This window comes from Podarcis bocagei, assembly GCF_964188305.1.
Source record: "Podarcis bocagei genome assembly, chromosome: 2".
NCBI classification, from domain to species: domain Eukaryota; kingdom Metazoa; phylum Chordata; class Lepidosauria; order Squamata; family Lacertidae; genus Podarcis; species Podarcis bocagei.
Genome location: NC_138126.1, coordinates 84,659,054 through 84,678,122, shown reverse-complemented (window position 1 = coordinate 84,678,122; position 19,069 = coordinate 84,659,054). Strand labels below are relative to the sequence as shown.

The window sequence follows — 19,069 nt, the reverse complement described above, 5'->3', positions numbered from 1 at the left end:
GTTTGGAACTTTCCTGCGAAACTATTACCTTGAGAGAAATCCAGGAGTTGTCATAATGGTAGCAGGCATACATTTCCCTTTCTTAAATAAGGCTAATGAAATCTTAATCATTGTTGATCACTTCTCATGCAGTTTTATTAAAAAAAAATCGAGAAAGGCTCAATATCTACAAATCTACTATCTCGTTAGGTTCCTTTTACTCGTTATCCATAGAGCATTCACAGCATTTACAAAGTCTAGGTCAGAAGAAGTAATGTAATCAACAGGGGCATTAAACCATTGTTAGCAACATGGGCATAGTCAGGATTTATGTTGGGGGGGACAGGCTTCATGCTGGGGGGCAGAACCTCAGTTAAGTATTTTTTTTATTTACTTAATACTTAAATTTATTTTATTTATGGGGGCAGCTGCCCCCCCCGCCTCCCCTTTGCTAGGCCCATGGTTAGCAACATAGGGGTTTGTAAATTTGGTATGCATATTCATTGCATGAACCCATTTAATTAATAACAGTGGGGTAACTATGGGAAGGAGTTCAATGTTGCGCTCTTCTGATTATTCTGTCAGTGCAAGCTTGCTAGATGGCACAATCCTGACACACTGTTCTGGTGTTCCCTTGACCCTATAGAGTGGGTTGGTGGAGAGGAGAAGAAAGAAAGCTGGGTTGGAAAGCCGGATCATAGATTGTTAAGCGGCTTGTCCCTGTAAATACATTTTAAAATGTGATTTCTTCACAGTACTAATGGGATTTTCTGGGCCCAATACTGTACACCATATGTGATGGGCCCTCCACCCATCTGTAGGCTCCTAGTCCATGCAAGATGTCCAGCAACTAGAAAGCAGGAAAATTCCCTACATGCACAGAGATAACTTAAGACAGTTAGTCAATATACATTATATGATTAAATAACCCAGCCAGGAGAAGCACCCACCATTCTATGCATTCCTTATAGAACTCAGGTGGAATCATATGTTCACCAGGAGCTTTATTTGATTCCAAGTAAAATTCATCAGTTAAAATAATATAACATTTCCACAATAAAGCAAATAATAGTATCATAAAATCAATGTAACAAAAATACCACAATTCAACTACTACGGTATAATACTATTCCATGAGCTAGATTTCACAATAAGCCTAGGTGTGAAAGTACATTTTGATTATGCAGTAGAAGCTCATTATTAATGTGGTTATCTATGTCTCCAGGGGAAGGGAATTCCACACTAGTATGTGACTACTGAAAAGGCCCTCCCTTGAGTCCCACATAACACAACCATTCTTGGTGGGACAACAAGAAGGGCTCTTCTACTGACTGTAAGGTCTGGAAAGGTTGGTTTGGGTAGAGGAGCTCCAACAGATAGTTGTGTCGCAAGTCATTCAAGACTTTCTGTCCACTGCCCTGTCGGCTTCTGTCCACTGCTAATCATATCCACGCGGTGGTGGCAGGTGCAGCCCTGCACTGCTGGAGGGAGACTGTCTCGCACAGCCTCCTGACGTCACAGTCAGTTTCACCCATAGGGGTTGGCAGGATTGGCTGCCAAAAACTTCAAATTCAAATTGACCAATTATTCTCGGGGGAGGGGGGCATGGTGCTTTGGTCGCAGACCTCACAGTGCCAGTCTTCTGTCAGGTCCATCACAAAGGCATAAAAGTCAGCTGCGCTGTGGTCAGACAGCACAGACCAGAATTGGTCATGCCGCCCAACTACCCAGTATGTTCTGGCTCTGCCTGGAGGAAAGTAGGCAGAACATGTGTATGGCCTTGTTATGAAATTACTCTGTTGCCATATTCGGGGCCAGGGCAGAATTTGCCTGCAGACAAATTGGGCTTGTCTTGGGGTTCTGCCTTCCTCATAGCAACTGTCACAACTTTGGTTGAAAAAAGCATTAGATTGGATCCTTTAGTCAAAAACTAGGGGATGGCTGGGTGCCCCACCTCTGGATCTTGGATCAAAATTCAGGGCATGCAGGTAAAGGGGTCCAGGAGTAGGTTCTGCTAGAAATTCCAGACAGGGACTGATGGGCCATAGAACACCCCAAATGACAACCTGGTGAGATTGACCAATTCAATCTGCATCATAGGGGGATCCTTAACCCCTGGATCAATCCTGACTGAGCTATCAGCCAGCAATCTGGTTGGCTGATACATACCCAGTGCCTATGCCAAAACCAAATTGCCTCTGTAATCAATAAAGTTGTAGCCATTTCGATCCCATCATGATGTCTTGCCATTTTGTTACAACTGCGCTTCCAGATCCTTCCCCTCTATGAGCTCCTGCCCACTGTACAGGAGTCCTCAAATATTTCCTTCCTGAGTCAGTATCCGAATCTAATTGCTCCACACTTCTCTAAATTTGTGACTGCATTTGGATTTTGTGTACAGTTCTGGTTGCCTTACCTCAGAAAGGTTATTTGAGAGTTAGAAAAGGACAACCAAATTGATCAAGGGGTTGGGAGATTTCCTGTATATGAAAAGGTTACAGAATTTGGGACTTGTCAGTTTAAAGGTGACATGATAGAAGTGTATAAAATTATATATGTCATGGAGAAATAGGACAGAGAAACGTTTTCCTTCCTCTTTCATAGCACTACAACTTGTGGATATCCACTGAAGATTTGGGATAGGGTGGGGGGAGTGCTTCTTCTTGCAGCTCATAGTTAAATTATGGAACTCAGTCCCATAGGAGGCAGTGATGGCCACTAGCTTGGACGATTTCAAAAGAGGAATAGACAAAATCTTGGTGGAAAAGGCTATCAGTGAATACTACCATGATGGCTGTGTTCTACCTCCATGGTTGGAGGCAGTAATGCTTCTGAATACCAGTTGCTGGAAACCAAAGGAGGGAAGAGTGCTCTTGTTCTCAGGTCCTGCTTACGGGTTTCCCACAGGCATCTGGTTGGCCACTGTAAGAACACGATACCAGATTGAATGGGCCATTGGTCTGATCCACCAGGCTCTTACATTCTTATGTCTTTGCTTCTCTTTTTCATCCTTTCCAGTTGCTCATAGCTGCTGGTACTAGCAAGTCTTGAACCCAGTGATCTGCCTTCTGTTATTCTTAAAGGCTTTTTTTTTACCCAAGCAGCTTAAGTGCTTATTGATTGAGAACTTTTATAACTCTCAAAATGGAGGCAGCCTCATATCTCTACAGGTATTTAAAATGAATTGAATTAATCATGGGCTTAAAAGTCTCTAGTGATCTTGGTTAACTTCTCTGGGTTTAATTAAAACATCTGTGCACTTTTAATTTATCGATTCATCCAACTCATATGTCATGTTTTTAACACACCCCAGCATGCTCTGCATCATTTTTAACCCGATTTCCACTTAACTAAAGCAATTAAATTCACCCCGGATTAATTAAAGCATCTATACTTTAGTGCTTAAGTCAGCGTGTGCTGCTTTCCCCACATGGCTTCTGAATGTCAGGAATTTGACACACCTGATGATTTTTTTGTCCTTCTATGATTCTCTTTTTTTGCCTACTAATGTGTAGTTTGATAGCACTAGAATAAGAAATTTAAATTATTACCACAGTTCTCATTAGGAGAATGGTCATACATTTGTGTCTCTGTATCTGTTTCTCTTGCAGTTTTTAAAACCAAGAGTACTGAATGTAAAGTAATATAAAGCTTTGTAAGCCTTACCTGGTTTTCTGTTATCTATACCACAAATGGCAAATCGGTGGCCCATAGTTTTACTTACAATGAAAGAAGAAGTAAGTTGTAAGATAGAATAAAAATATATCATTAAAGGTTGCATTTCTGTTTGAGAATTTCCCAAAGTATGCCTGAGTGAGTATCATCCATAATTGGGAATCCTTTTTTGCTAGATGGTGTCAGCCTTATTTATGGTGATCAACGACTCCTGAGAAGGTCAGTTTGTGTGGTAAAAATGGTATTGTGCACCTACAATACCAATGTGACCACATTTCAAAGGCCACTTATCAATAAAACAGGATAACAGCCTCTATCCCTGTCTGAAGTCTGTTAAAAATGCAATTACTACTAGAGAAGTACTACCCTGCAGTGACTTCACACAAAAACAATACGTTTTTATATTTGTCTTTTAAATTAGTATTTAAAAATTGAAAAGCAATGTAAACTATTTTTTCATAATATTTCAAAATTCAGAAAATAACAAACCTATATAGCTGATATTTCCAAACATTATGTAAATGGAACCCACCCTCAGAAGAAAAAGCTTTTGTAGCAGCAACCAGATTGTGATGACAAATTTTGAACCTAAGCTTCATTTGGATGGAAGCTAGATGAGCATGATTCAAGAAAACAGACAGTGTCTCCTGGTCTCAACCAATTGGACAGCCACCCATTCAAGAAACTTTTCTGCTTCTAAATTCAACATTCAGCTATGCATTGTCAACATGAATGCTTTGAACAACCAGTCATATTGGCTGCAGCTCTGCTTGGAGCTAAAGGAGTATTTTTGTCCTTGAAAGTTTAGTGTCAGCAGGGAATCTGTACTTGCTGGTGCCAAACAAAACATGCAATTTAGTTAGTCTTATCTTTCCTAGATGTGGACGCGGGTGGCGCTGTGGGTAAAACCTCAGCGCCTAGGGCTTGCCGATCGCATGGTCGGCGGTTCGAATCCCCGTGGCGGGGTGAGCTCCCATCTTTCGGTCCCAGCTCCTGCCCACCTAGCAGTTCGAAAGCACCCTTAAGTGCAAGTAGATAAATAGGTACCGCTTTATAGCGGGAAGGTAAACGGTGTTCCGTGTGCTGCGCTGGCTCACCAGATGCAGCTTGTCATGCTGGCCACGTGACCCGGAAGTGTCTTCGGACAGCGCTGGCTCCCAGCCTCTAGAGTGAGATGAGCGAACAACCCTAGAGTCTGGCCTGAACGGGCAGGGTACCTTTACCTTTACCTTTACCTTACTATAAAAACTCTTTCTCACCAACATATCCTACGGACGTCTTACCAACATATCCCACCGTCTAAAATGCACTGGGAAATGTCAGTTTGGAATTCAGCACAAGCTTGCTACCCGGTCCTTAGCAACTCAGCCGCTAATGACACTCAGCTGAATAATATTGTACCTACAGCTTACCACTAAACATTATTATAAAGGTAAAGGTACCCGTACGGGCAGGGGTACCTTTACCTTATCTTCCCTAGATAGCAGGTATGCAGATCTTAAGGGAAGTTAGCCTGAGAATTTGGTGGTGAAAGAGAAAACTGGGATTAGGAAACACATTGAGTTAAACTAAGGAGACAGGAACTGTTAGTATGGGGGGCTGGCCATGTGAGAACAGAAATAAAAAAAAAGAGTTGGAAAGAGTTTTTTTTCTGTTGGAAATGTCCTGAATGAGGATGGGAATGAAAGAGGGAAAATAGTTGAAATGGTTTTGGGAAAATATTGAAATTCCCCTCTTTTAAAACATACATTCTGAAGACTCTGCTGGGTTTCAAGATTGAAGGGTTAAATAAGATTATATAATTCTGACAGATAAGAAAACCCAACATCTTCACTTCCTGCTCATTGCTTGGAAAGTAAAATAGATTGCCTGTTTGTGAAGCATTTTGTTCACAACTGAAGTTTTTTTCCAGGTTAGAGTAAAATTAGATATGGAATAAGTTTGTAGTTTTCAGCTTAGACCCTAGTGAACCACCATCCATCTTTCTCATTGGGGAAAACATAGACAATATCACAGCAGCAGCAGTTTAATTTCTGCTAAAAAGAACATTTTGGCTTGAGTTATTACAGATGCAGAATTAATTATCCTCTTGAGGAAGGATTCTCACAGGGTCAGCTTGAAGAGCACTGGTAATAAATTGATTGCACATCTGTCTACAGCATACTTCCCAGTGGTCTGTGGAATAATGAACTTCTGTCTTAAATTGTCATTTACATCTGAAATAATAAAAGACAGGATTTCCACCATACTGTCTAATACAGCCCAGTCCATAAAGCTTCAGCCTGCTCCTGTGAGTGCTTGTGCTGAGGGAGCAGACTGCAGGGCCCTACACTGGGACTTGCCTTTTCTACACAGGATTAGCTCCCCCTTCTTTGCTGCAGCATAGCTCAGAATTACATATTACAGCTCTGTGTTTAAGCCACAGTAAGGAGTCTTCACGTGACAGCTTTTGAAAACATGACAGCAGCTGCCACACAGAATGCCTTTGAGATAGGGATGTCCACTGAAATTTTAGCAGCTGTTACTGCTTTGTTTTAGGGGTGTTTTTTTAAAAAAGGTTTTCTAGTGTAGATCATGGGTAGGCAAACTAAGGCCCGGGGGCATCTCTGGGTTATTTGTGGGGCCTGGTGTAGGAATTCATTCATTTCCCCCCTTCAAAATGTAGTCCGGCCCCCCACAAGGTCTGAGGGACAGTGGACCGGCCCCCTGCTGAAAAGGTTTGCTGACGCCTGGTGTAGATTATATTGTTATGGTCTTCATTGCCTTGGGCTCCTGCAGGAAGAAGGGTTGAATGAATGAATGAATGAATGAATGAATGAATGAATGAATGTGGAGAGCCTTTCTCATAGTGACCGTGCTAGAGTGGAGAGTGTTCCAAGTGATAAGGAGGAGGAGCTACATGTTAAGTGTTAGAAAGTTATTGTGGAACTTTCCCCACATGCATACATTTTCCATTGCTTTCATAACAGAATGTGAAATGAACAGATAGTTGAGCCATGAATAACAGTTGGACTGCCCTGACAGAGGGAGTGAGCTGCAGAAGCACAAACCTGAGCTTTCCTGAGTGTTATTCAGGAAACATAATGACCATGACTTGGGCGGGGATCCCACCATTTTCTGCATCATCATAATGAGAAATAAGCTGCAATTTATTGCTTTGGTCTAATTAAATAGATTTTTTAAAAAAATCATGTTGGGCAGTGTCAGAAACGAAAATTCATGTGGTTTGTGACATAACTATGAATCAGAAGCCAGTAAATGCTTTCTACTGTGAAGCCTCTACATTTTTTCTTTGTGTACATGTATGTATGTACGTACTGTTTTGTATGTATTGTGTTGTGTAACATCAGCATGATATTTCCTTTCTTAAAAAGAACTTTATTCAACAATCAACATAAACTTACCGTACATACCGCTACACAACAACACACATTACATTATATACATCATTAGCCACAAATTTTACATATATCTATTTTACATTCCATTCATTTCAAAATAAATATGATGTAAACTAATTAAGTGGGTATCAATAATCTTCTTCTTAGAATCCCTTGAAAACAAATGAGTTCAGTCCGCTCCTTCTGTGAGCATAATTCCTATGCATGGAGGGATCCCCATCAAGCACACCAGGTGGTTACAAAGAATGGGACAGGACGTCTATGCATGCATTCGTTGATTGAGCTGAAGGAGGAGGGTTAGACAGGATATGAGAGATGCACTGAGATCTTCTATTCTTGGAGCAGCCTCACACAGCACTTATAAACACATCTTGACATTAATAGAAATAGCTAATACCTAAAATAGTAATAGCTTACAGTCATCATTTGATTTTTTAAAATGACCTTTCTATAAATATATACATAACTATATAACATAAGTATAAAAAGGTAAAGGGACCCCTGACCGTTAGGTCCAGTGGCGGACGACTCTGGGGTTGCGGCGGTCATCTCGCTTTATTGGCCGAGGTAGCCGGCATACAGCTTCCGGGTCATGTGGCCAGCATGACTAAGCCGCTTCTGGCGACTCAGAGCAGCGCACGGAAACACCGTTTACCTTCCTGCCGGAGTGGTACCTATTTATCTACTTGCACTTTGACATGCTTTCAAACTGCTAGGTGGGCAGGAGCTAGGACCGAGCAACGGGAGCTCACCCCGTTGCAGGGATTTGAACCGCCGACCTTCTGATCGGCAAGCCCTAGGCTCTGTGGTTTAGACCACAGCGCCACCCACGTCCCATAACATAAGTATACCTTCATGTTAATATGCACATATTCAGGTCTTCATGCTTTTGAACGGGTAAAATGTAAGGAGTAATTACAGTTTTCTATAACATTTCAGTTATTTGTGTTAAGGACGTTTACAATACGATACGATAATCGTTATTGTCGTTGTCCCATACAGAACAACGAAATTGAAAAATCTACATAAAACATTCAAAACCCAACAAGCCTGCTATCCCAGCTATCCCAACCTGGTTAGCCCCCTAATAACTCTGATACCCCATTTTTAAATAAAATATACTCCCATAGAGACTTGTTACACTGCGTTTAAAACCAAAATTGCATTTGGGTAGAAACTGTTTCTCAGGTGGCTAGTCCTAGTCTTTATAACCCTGTACCTTCTTCCAGAAGGCAGAAGCTGAAAGAGATCATTTCCGGGGTGCGCACTATCCTGCGGCTTTCTTATGGCACCCGGAAGCATAGATTTGATCCAAGGTGGGAAGAGTGCACCCAATTATTCTCTCCGCAGTCTTTACAACCATGAACAGCATTGTTTTTTCCCTGACCATGCAGCTCCCAAACCACACACACAGACCATAAGTTAATACACTCTCCACAGTACAATGGTAAAATGGCATCAACAGGTCCTTTGAGCGATTGTTTTTCCAGAGGATTCTCAGAAAATATAACCTCTGCTGTGCTCTCTTCACCAGGTCTTTGCTGTTTTCTCCCCAGGTTAGGTCATCTCTCAACTCCATTCCCAGAAATCGAAACACCGAGACCTGTTCCAAACACTTCCCCTCAATAATAAGTGGCTGAATATTCAATTTACATTTCCTAAAGTCCACAATAATGTCTTTTGTTTTCTTTAAGTTAAGGAGTAAGTTGTTTTTCCTGCACCACTCCCCCAACTGCTCAACTTCCTTCCAATAGGCCACCTCCCCCTCTCCAGCCGTGATTAAACCAACAACTGTTGTATCATCTGCAAACTTAGTGATCTTATTACTGGGGTATTTGGGGGCACAGTCAGCTGGATAGAGCGTATATAAAAGCGGGCTCAACACGCACCCCTGTGGCGTCCCCGTATTCATGATGAGATCCGCAGAGATGTGGAAACTCATCCTGACCCATTGGGAATGGTTTGATAGAAAATCTAATATCCACCTGCACAAACATGGTGGAAGTCCCAGATCTAATAGTTTGGGCACCAATCGATGCGGAAGAATAGTATTAAATGCAGAACTAAAGTCTACAAATAACAGTCTCGCATAGTTCCCTTGCTTCGCCAAATGAGTCAGGACAGCATGTAAAGCCATTGCCACAGCATCTTCCCTGGATCTCACATTATAATAATACATTATTATAATGTATCTTTCATGTTATTATTTTGACTTAGAGCCCAGCTAGTCCGAAAGGTCCCTTCGTTTAGATGTTACTACCGTGTCAAACAATGTTCATCCTTAATAATACTATCTCTATTCTTGGTTTTTAAACTTGTTTATTTTATTGTGTTTTTTTAATTAAGGATGTTTTAATGCCCTATTGTATTTGATGCTGTATACCTTATTTGTCTATTGCTTTTATAGTTGTGACTATAAAATGCATGGAAATTATTTTTCTTTCATATGCAAAGAGTGCTGTAATATTCAATATCCACAGTTGTGTGCTGCTTGATATAGAGATTTATTAAGTAATAGATTTCAGATTATAAATTGTGCAAAATGAGAAAGTGAACCTATTTATTGAAATTATATCCACTGTTGAAATAAAATGAAATTCAGACCCCAAAGTTGGGGTCTCTTTTCATCAAGTATAGGTTGTTCAGTAAAAGTTATTTGCATCTCTCATAGATCTATAGGTCCTCAAAGATCAATCAGAGCAGCATGACTTGCATTTTCCATTAAATCACAATTTGAAGTCTGTTGCTTATGAGTATAGTCTTACCCATAGCCTTGTACACAGTCAGTATGTGGATATATATGCATGACATGCTGTTACCTTTTTTTTTCTAATTCAATTTTCCAGCTGCGTGCCCAGTTCTGTGCAGTGGCAATGGACAATACACCAAAGGAGCCTGTTTGTGCTACAGTGGCTGGAAAGGGCCAGAGTGTGATGTACCAATAAGCCAATGTATTGATCCTTCATGCGGGGGCCACGGTTCTTGCATTGAAGGGAACTGCGTCTGCTCTGTTGGCTACAAAGGCGAAAACTGTGAGGAAGGTAAATGCTACAATACAAACTATATTTTTGCAGCTTTTGTTGAGTAAAGGGGGTGAGAGGACAAAAAGAAATGTGCCATAATGCAGTGGTTACAATAAGAATAATAGTACTGGACAAGAATCTCAGGAATTCAGTACCTCCTGTGTTATTGGCTGGTAGAACTTTTATTTATACTTCTTTTCTTCCATGTACTTAGAGTCCTAATCATTCTACCAATTGCAGAATAGTATATACCATAGGTAAATCTGAGTGATTCTTTTGTTGAAGAGTCCAGATCCATCTTTTCTTTCTTTTGAAATATGGATTATATTTATTGAACGTTTTTAAAGTGCAAAATGCAGAACAAAACAAATAAAAAAGACGGTATATAAAATGGCATAATTGGAAACCCATAAAAGCAAACACTTCAGTCATAATTAATTCAGAAAAAGAGGAACCAGATTTGAAAGACTACAGGTATCCATGTCACTTAGTGACCCCATGTAGAGTAAATTATTATTGTTACATGCAATCACGTTGAATTAAAGGAAAGTAGATGGTACACAGAAAGGACGGCAATTTAATGAATTCTAAAAAGCACTTTGTATTGAACATTTAAGTAGCTGCAGTTTTCTGCAGAAGGAGTTGGGGGCAGAGAAGAGAAGTGGAATCGAACATGACCATATATGGCCAACAATGAAGCTTTTTAATGATTTTTGTATATGGTTAATTTTTGTAAGGTGTTGCATGCCAGAAATGGAGAGATTTCATTTAATACTGCTGCTTTCAGAAGCATACTCCACTTTGCCAGAAAACAAGGTGCTACAGTCGAAGCATGCAAAGTAGCTGGTTCCATGTACAGTAGAAGATATATGCTATCAGCATCCAATGCTATGTTCCTACTAAATCCTCATGTAAGGAATGCATGTGACAGTATGGACCGTTCTCTGTTCTTGAGCATACCCGTCCTCGGGGGATGATCATGTCAAATTTTTACCTACATATTTAGAATTCAGTGTCAGGACATACTTGTAGGCAAAGGAAGCACTCCTTTCAAGGGAAAGTAAGAGGTAATTTAAAACACCTCCAGCTTCCTTTTATATTAGCACATATTGCAGGAATAGTAGAAGCATGCTGATTTGCTTCAACCTCTTCTAAAGTCATTTGCAAAGGCAGCTTCCTTGTTTAGTGCACTTCCTTAATTGCTAAGGTAAAGTGAGTCCTGCTGTGGCAGTATGTGTGCCACATGTAGGTTCCGGATCATGGGGAGGCTTCTAAGTGCAGGAGGATACACTTAGATTCTGCTTAGAGATCTTTCCATTTGGGAAGATGATGCAGCAGGTGGGAGCACTGTGTGCAGCCCTGGCGTCATCTCCATGCATTAACTCCACACAGTTTGGAATAATGTGTGAATAAGGCTATCGAGTAAGTCTGTAGCTGAGAGCAGTTTAAGACACAAGATTGTCATGTGTCAGGTGAAAATAACCCATTGAAAAGAAAACTGAGAGCAGAGGAACACGGGGTGTACCTGCTCAACAGTGCTTGCTCGAGGCATTTTGCTGCCTCATCTAGAGCCCAAATGACATGCACGCCTTGTACGGCTAGAGCCACACACATTTATCTTGCTGCAAAATTCACACACCAATTCCTTTCCAAGTTGCTTTACCCTGCTGCACAGAAAAGCCAGCCCTGTTTCTGAAGCCTCTGATAACTGGGGGTTATGGTTGATTGATATATTTTGCATCTCAGTAAATGCATTCTGCCCCACCCTTGCTGTATAGCTGTAAAATAATAAGATTTGGGTTACCAGCCCTCTAATACTATATTTCATAGTAGGAGAAGGTTTTTTTGTGTGAGGCCTCTTCCTTATCCCTTATCCCCTCCACTCCTGAAACTCAACCCTCCCCTGATGTCTCACCTTGCCCCAAATATGCCCACTTGACCACTTTGATCTGTCTCATGTTACTTGTTTTGCAGTTGTAAAATATCAATCTTTCAGTGTAGCAGTACCTGTACTTTGGAGCTCCCTGCCTACTGATATCAGACAGGTGCCTTTGCTGTGCTTTTTTCAGCATGTTTGTTTGAGCAAATGTATCCAAACATGACTGTTGACGTGTTTGTTTGTTTTTGGTATTAATTTTAATTTTCTGTTTTTATTTTTTAAGTGCACATATTGATAATTTTAATATTTAACCTGAACAGAACTACAAGGCTCTGTTGCAGGTTGGAGGTGTACACAGAAGCACTCCTCTTATGGAATATGCTTCCACATTTTGTTGTGGGCTTCAGATGTATGCTGCTAATGCCTTAATGGCCATTTAGTCTCCATCAGTTTTATCACATTGTGTTTCCCCATGGATAATGTACAGAGGAACTGTCTGATTGGGACATGCAATAGGGTCTGACAAATCTTGTATCAAAAATGAAAGTGGAATTACTTCAAACAGATTTGGGGCTTGAGGCTTAACTGTCCTGGTAGAATCTCTCCAAAGTGAAGCGGGGACCTTTTTGTGGTGCTTCAGAGGTTCAGATGTTTTAAAAATGCTGCAAATAGTGGATTTGCAAAAATTCAAACATTTCTTGTTAGATTTGCCATATAAATAAAATGCCATAGTTAGAGGGGGATATTCATAACTGATAGATCTAAGCTTCTAATTAGATGGCATGCTTTTACCAGAGCTCTCTACGCACTGCGCTTTGGGGAAGAGATGTTGAAACAATGTGTATCACCTTCTTCTCTTGTCTGTGCTCTTTGCTAGTTCTGCTAGTTGTGCTTGATTGAAAACTGCTGGACATGGTCTCTGTGTCTTGTTTCCACACATCCTCTCCTGTCAAATCAGTGTTGCACTTTGTTTCTGTGAGTTTTGGTGTGAACTGAGCAGAACACAAGGCTCAAGTTATTTTTTAAATCATATGTCTCTGGCTCCACTGTTCTGACATTTCCTTTACAATGTATGACGTTTTAATAATAACATTGCTGTTCATAAAACCACGAGAATTGAAGCATTTGCCTTTTAGTTATCTCACCCCCCACTTTAGAATCCACTTTAAAGGTGCACAACACTAATATCTCTGGACCTTTTGATTGTAGTTTCTTGCTTAACTCTTTCATTGCCCAAAACATGTGTGTTCATCTTTCCAAAGGTGCTACCATGCAAGCCATTTCCATCCAGTTCTGCCAATAATATAATCCTTTTGGGGGGGAGGAATTAAAGATGCTCAGCACAAAAATCTGTAAACATTTTTTAGTTTGGCAAATGTAGTTGTAGTTTGGCAGACATTATCCACTCAGAAGTGGGGGGGGGGGGCTACTTTGCTTGCACATTTCATCCATTTCTGTCAAAAGAATTTTTCCATAATGCGGAAGGCATGAGTTTCATTTTCCAAGTCAAGATTCAAACTCCAAGCAGAATTGGACAGCTTCCAAAGCACTTTGGATTGAATTTTGCTCTTGTTCAGAGCACAGAAGTGGGGGCTGGACCAAATCTTGTAAGCAGTGTGAATTCCCCTACTATCTGATCTAAAGCTTACTGAAGTGAAAGCTATTAATATTACCTAAGCCTTTAATAAAAGTGTATTATTTCTATGTCTGTCTGTGTGTGTGTGTGTGTGTGAGAGAGAGAGAGAGAGAGAGAGAGCGCAACAGAGGCAGAGGCAGGGGCAGTGATTGATGATCACTACATTATTGCATAAAGTGCTTACAAATACCTGGCATTTTATGTACAGTAGCCATGCATGCATATAGTAATGCTGGCTTTCAGAATGTACACTGCAGTTTTTTGTATCCAACATAATTACAGGGGCTCATTCATCTCCTTAAGAACTACTTACAAGATGAGCACATTTTCCTTTGAAAGAAATGCTATAATAGATTTTCAAAATTAAACCTAGGAAATATTAACACTGTATAACACATTAATGTTTATAGTCCATGGTCAATTATTACTGTTAATGTCTATACATGTTCATACTCATGACATTTTGTTATTCCATTTCAGCTGTCCTTTACAAGTCATAGTAGTCAGAACCTGTGTTGCCTTTCCCTCAAACTAGTTTTCATCTCCAAGTTATCAGAGTATGGGAAAGGAATACTATCAGCTACAGGCAGATCACCTTTGTACTGCAGTTCCTTTACATTTTCCATAAACACTTGAACATTAATGAAATCCTGTTCTTTTTAAAAACTCTTTGTGACTGGTAGAGTCTGACCTTCCTTTGTGTTAGGAAAAAGGGTGCAAATAATTTCATCAAAAGCATGGAAGGATAAGAAATTTGAAAGATAAATTGGTTTTAGAAAGCAGTGTGTTTTAACTACAAGCATAGAAGGTGAAATAACATGACGAGAAAGGTTAAAATAACCTTTTGCACGCCTCATTTGAAAAAACAGATTTCCATAGTATTGGCACATATTCTTTTAAACACTTTCGTTTTACAAACATTATGCACAGTTCTTCAAAGGTTTCTGAATAGAATAGTACAGGATTAACCTGTGGCCCTTGAGATGTTGCTGGACTACAACTCCCATAACCCCTGGCTATTGACCTTGCTGACCAGGACTGATGGGAGGTGGAGTCCAACAAGATCTGGGGGGGGACACAGCTTCCCCACCCCTTTAATAGTGTAGATAATGAATAGTAACAGTTTTAAAATCTTGTTGCGTTGCATTTCAGGAATTAACACAGTAACAAAACACATAAACATACCTGAATTTTTATTAAAGGGTAAAAATCTTCTCTATTGATTTGTGCTTTTGGAAAGAATGATCAAGGTTGATTCATATGCTACTTTCCAGCTAGGAAATGGAATTGGATACTGTAGGTCAGCATTTTCCCCCTGCTAGCTTTTTATTTCAGATATTCATCATAGTCATATCGTTCAAACAATTTACCTGAAATGGCCATGGCACCAAAATCAATATTTGTGATCTACAAATTTTGCTGCATAAACACTGTTGCTCTATTAAGTCTGCACACAAAAATGAAAATAGCTAACTTGTCAGGCTTCATTCAATGCAATTTGGGGTAGAAAGTGAGTGAAATTAACAAATTAGGTTAGGTTAACAGTGTTTTTCTTGTCACTTTCATGGTTGAGTCATTTTTCAATGGCATTTAACTTTGTAAGTGTAATTCTTGGCCCTAGAGGAGCTTACAGAACACATTGTCAGGGAAACTCCTTGACCTTCTTTTTTGTCCTTGTGGGAATAAATTACATTCACTCTCCCCTTTTGTCAATCCATGGAGGCTTCATCACTAAATGAGTTCTAATGATCTGAGCTCTAAGGGGTTGCAGATTCTAAGTCTCATATTGTTAAGACAACTTTTGAGATGCACTGTCTAAGTATGATAGGCTCCATTCACAAATCCTTTCTGAATAATATTGGACATCCTTCTAAAAAAGAAAATTGGCTGTGATTCAGGGCCCTTTCTCACCCCCTGAGCCTGTAGCAACTAGTGCTGACATCACTCTGTAGCTAGACTGTCATGCGCATGATAATGCTATGTGATGAACTGAAGCTTACTGGGTGGGGAGGTTGATGTCTCAGGATGGGGTGGGTGCACTGGTGAATCCAATCCAGGTTTCCTATTGATGTACCTTTGTAGTCATAACTGAACCACTGCTCTGCCCACCCCTACACTGTCCCAGTAAGCAGCAGTAACATCACTATTGCTAGTTACAGATAGGTAGCCGTGTTGGTCTGCCATAGTCAAAATAAAAAAATTCCTTCCTGTAGCACCTTAAAGACCAACTAAGTTAGTTCTTGGTATAAGCTTTCGTGTGCATGCACACTTCTTCAGATACACAGTATCCGTGTATCTGAAGAAGTGTGCATGCACACGAAACCTTATACCAAGAACTAACTTAGTTGGTCTTTAAGGTGCTACAGGAAGGAATTTTTTTATTTTGACTATGGCAGACCAACACGGCTACCTATCTGTAACTGGAACCATGGAAGGCACCACATTGAGCCGCATGAAATGGAAGTCCATCAACCTCACCAAGAAACTTGCACAGGTACAGACTGATATCTTCTTTCTTACTAAATGCAAGAACCTGGACATTATACCCAAGGGTCTTAGAATTAAGAACCCTCTACAATCCACGTATCCCACTGAATATGCAAGAAAACTATGCAACACCTTCTCTAAGAAGCTGCTCAAACATCTGATCAGCGTTCTCTACTCTAAACAGAAGCTAATAAAGGAGGAACTCCTTGTATTAGACAACTCTATCAGGAACCACCAAGCTTGGCAAGAGTTCCAAAAGGAAAAACAAAACATTTACCACTCTCAACTGGAGCTACTGAAAAAACAGAAAAACAAGAAACTCTCTAACCTTTCCAACCTACAGGCTACTAATCAAAACAAGATCAACAATATTGTCAATCTCTCACAGCAAGCACTCAGCCCAGCCGAGGAATCAGTCCTTTCACGTGGACTGTCATTCTGCCCTACCAAATCCCTACACATGATCCAGTTCTACGGGGACTTGGAAGCATTTTTCCGCCGTTTACGCCTGAAGGAGTATTTTCAACACACACAACAACAAGACAAATCAGAACAAACAACAACTTCACAACACAACACCTCTCAACCCACTGGAGAACAACAACCACCCTCCCAACAGAACACTGACCACCAACTACCACTGAAAAAGTGTTACACAAAAAGGGACTCCACATGGACCCCTCCTGATGGACGCAATACCACACTGGACTTGTACATTGACTGCTTCCGCCACAGAATCCAAACAGATGTAACCAGAAAATACCATGTGTATCTGAAGAAGTGTGCATGCACACGAAAGCTTATACCAAGAACTAACTTAGTTGGTCTTTAAGGTGCTACAGGAAGGAATTTTTTTATTTTATCACTATTGCTAGGCATTCCTGGTATCTATTTTATGTGAACTAGATATGGAGCCAGGAATCTGTAACACAGGAATAGTGAGCCTGTAACCCCCCAAACGTTGCTGGACTACAACCACCATCCAGAACCATTGGCCATGCTGGCTGGGGTTGATGAGTACCGGAGTCCAACAACATACGGAGGACTACAAGTTCTCTACATCTGGCCTAGTACAATGGGAAAAAGTGATTAGCTTAATTAATTCTGTGCAGATTAGTAGGAGTGAGCCTTTTCTGTTCAAGTGACGCAGACGGTGTGTGTGCTTCCAGACCGTCACTATTTTCAGGTGGGATTCAATACCATACCACCAAGTTCAGGATGTGCAATTCTAGTTCATTCACAGGTCTTGCGCAGCAAACCCACTTCCCCCAAAGATCAGGCTTCTTGCAATAAGGAAAGTGACTGGGGAAATGCAATGAAAGTGTGGGATAACAATTGCTTTGATGCAACATCATCTGACTTCCTCACAAACAAATCAGAATGAATGCTCGTTAAATACCCAACATCATCTAGCCTCCCTGTGAACAAATCAGGACGAACAATCAATAAAGAGGTCATCTGGAAGGGATCTTGTATCCATTAACGAACTTTGATACTTTCTCTCTGACTTACTTGCATCTCATTCAAGGTAATTGAAAGGTGAATGCTTTTAATTCCTTCTCCATTGCTTTCAAAGTTTGTTCACATTTAAAGGGAACAGCTCTCCTTTTGCATGCCAAGAGGCAGCTGTGTCTGGGAGTGCTTAAGCTTAGTTTAGGCTAGTACAGCCACCTGCTCATAGTTACACATTTGAATTAGCTCCATCTAGACTGGATTATGGTAACACAGTCTAACTTCAGCTAGTTGAAAATACTGCTGCAAGAGTTCTGGCTAGTGCTGGTTTCTTGGAGAGTATTACTTTACAGCTATATCAATAGTACTACCTAGTAGTCTATTTCCAGGTACAACTCAGAGTGGGAGGTATATGTTTAAAGCCTTATACAAATCAGCTTTGGACCATGATATTTAAAGGACCATCTCCCCCACTTTCCCATATGAATCTGTGATCAACGGGTGATGCCCTTCTGCACATCACACTACCTTCTGAGGCACAGTCGCTCCTAGAGGGCCTTTTTCTGTTGTGACACTCAAAGCAGCCAACCCTTCCCCAAATGATTTGTTCACAAGTGGTCTGTTCAGTGAAGAAAACACCTCTTTTTCAGCAAATTCTTGGTTGGTCTGCTGCTTACATTTTGTTCATTCATCTGCTACTTGTTTATTTGCTCTAGATGCTGCCTGTAATTGATTATTTAGATTGTATTTTTTCAAATGGTTTTATTTTCTTACCTACACAGGAAATGTGTACATCTTTGGAATCTATAAAACAAATTAATCTGAAAGGGGCAAACCTCTGGCTGGTATTCTTGCACTTTGACAATGCTAGAGAACCTCCTGATATAGCTTTTGGCACTATGTCCCTGATATCCTCAGTGGGATTAAGGATGCAGTCCTACACACATTTAGGACTAAGTCCCATAGATCTTTGGAGGAGACATTTTTATGACTGCTATAATTAAGTCCCAGTGGCAGTGAGTCTTACTTATGAGTAAACATGCATAGGCTCACCTTATGCTAAACTAGTATCTTTAGAATTTTGTTTTAAACAACCAAGGCTGCATACATACCGCACATTTAAAGCATGTCCACCCACCCCACCCCCCAAGAATCCTGGGAACTGTAATTTGTTAAAGGTGCTCTGTAAACTACTGTTCCCATGCTTCTTTGGGCAGGTGGGGAATGTGCTTTAAAAGTATGGTGTGCATAGAACTCAAGTTTTTTCTTTCATAAAGCAAAATGCCAGAAGATGATGAAAATGAGGGTTGGAATTTGTGCATTTTATTCTTAGCAAAACTTAGGTGCTACTAAAGGTGTATTGTTGTTGTTAGATTTAAAGACTGGCACAAGTGTGAGTCCATAGTGGTAAAGGCACATAACAAATTAAAATTAACAAGGGATATTGACATAGTTGGTGAGCCCGGCTGTGTACATTAAAAGTAAGAAAAACCATGGGTTGCCATCTCTGTGTAAAAGGCAAGCTAGTGACACATAC

The 19,069-nt window shown here is 40.5% G+C and overlaps 1 protein-coding gene across 19 annotated transcripts in view; it reads left to right on the top strand.

The window, feature by feature from the left end:
* TENM2 (teneurin transmembrane protein 2) overlaps positions 1-19,069 on the top strand; it is a 745,234-nt gene that overhangs the window by 621,682 nt on the left and 104,483 nt on the right. For all 19 annotated transcript variants that reach the window (XM_081184705.1, XM_081184722.1, XM_081184721.1 and 16 more), the window contains one exon: positions 9,902-10,096. In XM_081184705.1, the coding sequence (XP_081040831.1) occupies positions 9,902-10,096 (195 nt within the window). The remainder of the gene's footprint in view (positions 1-9,901; positions 10,097-19,069) is intronic.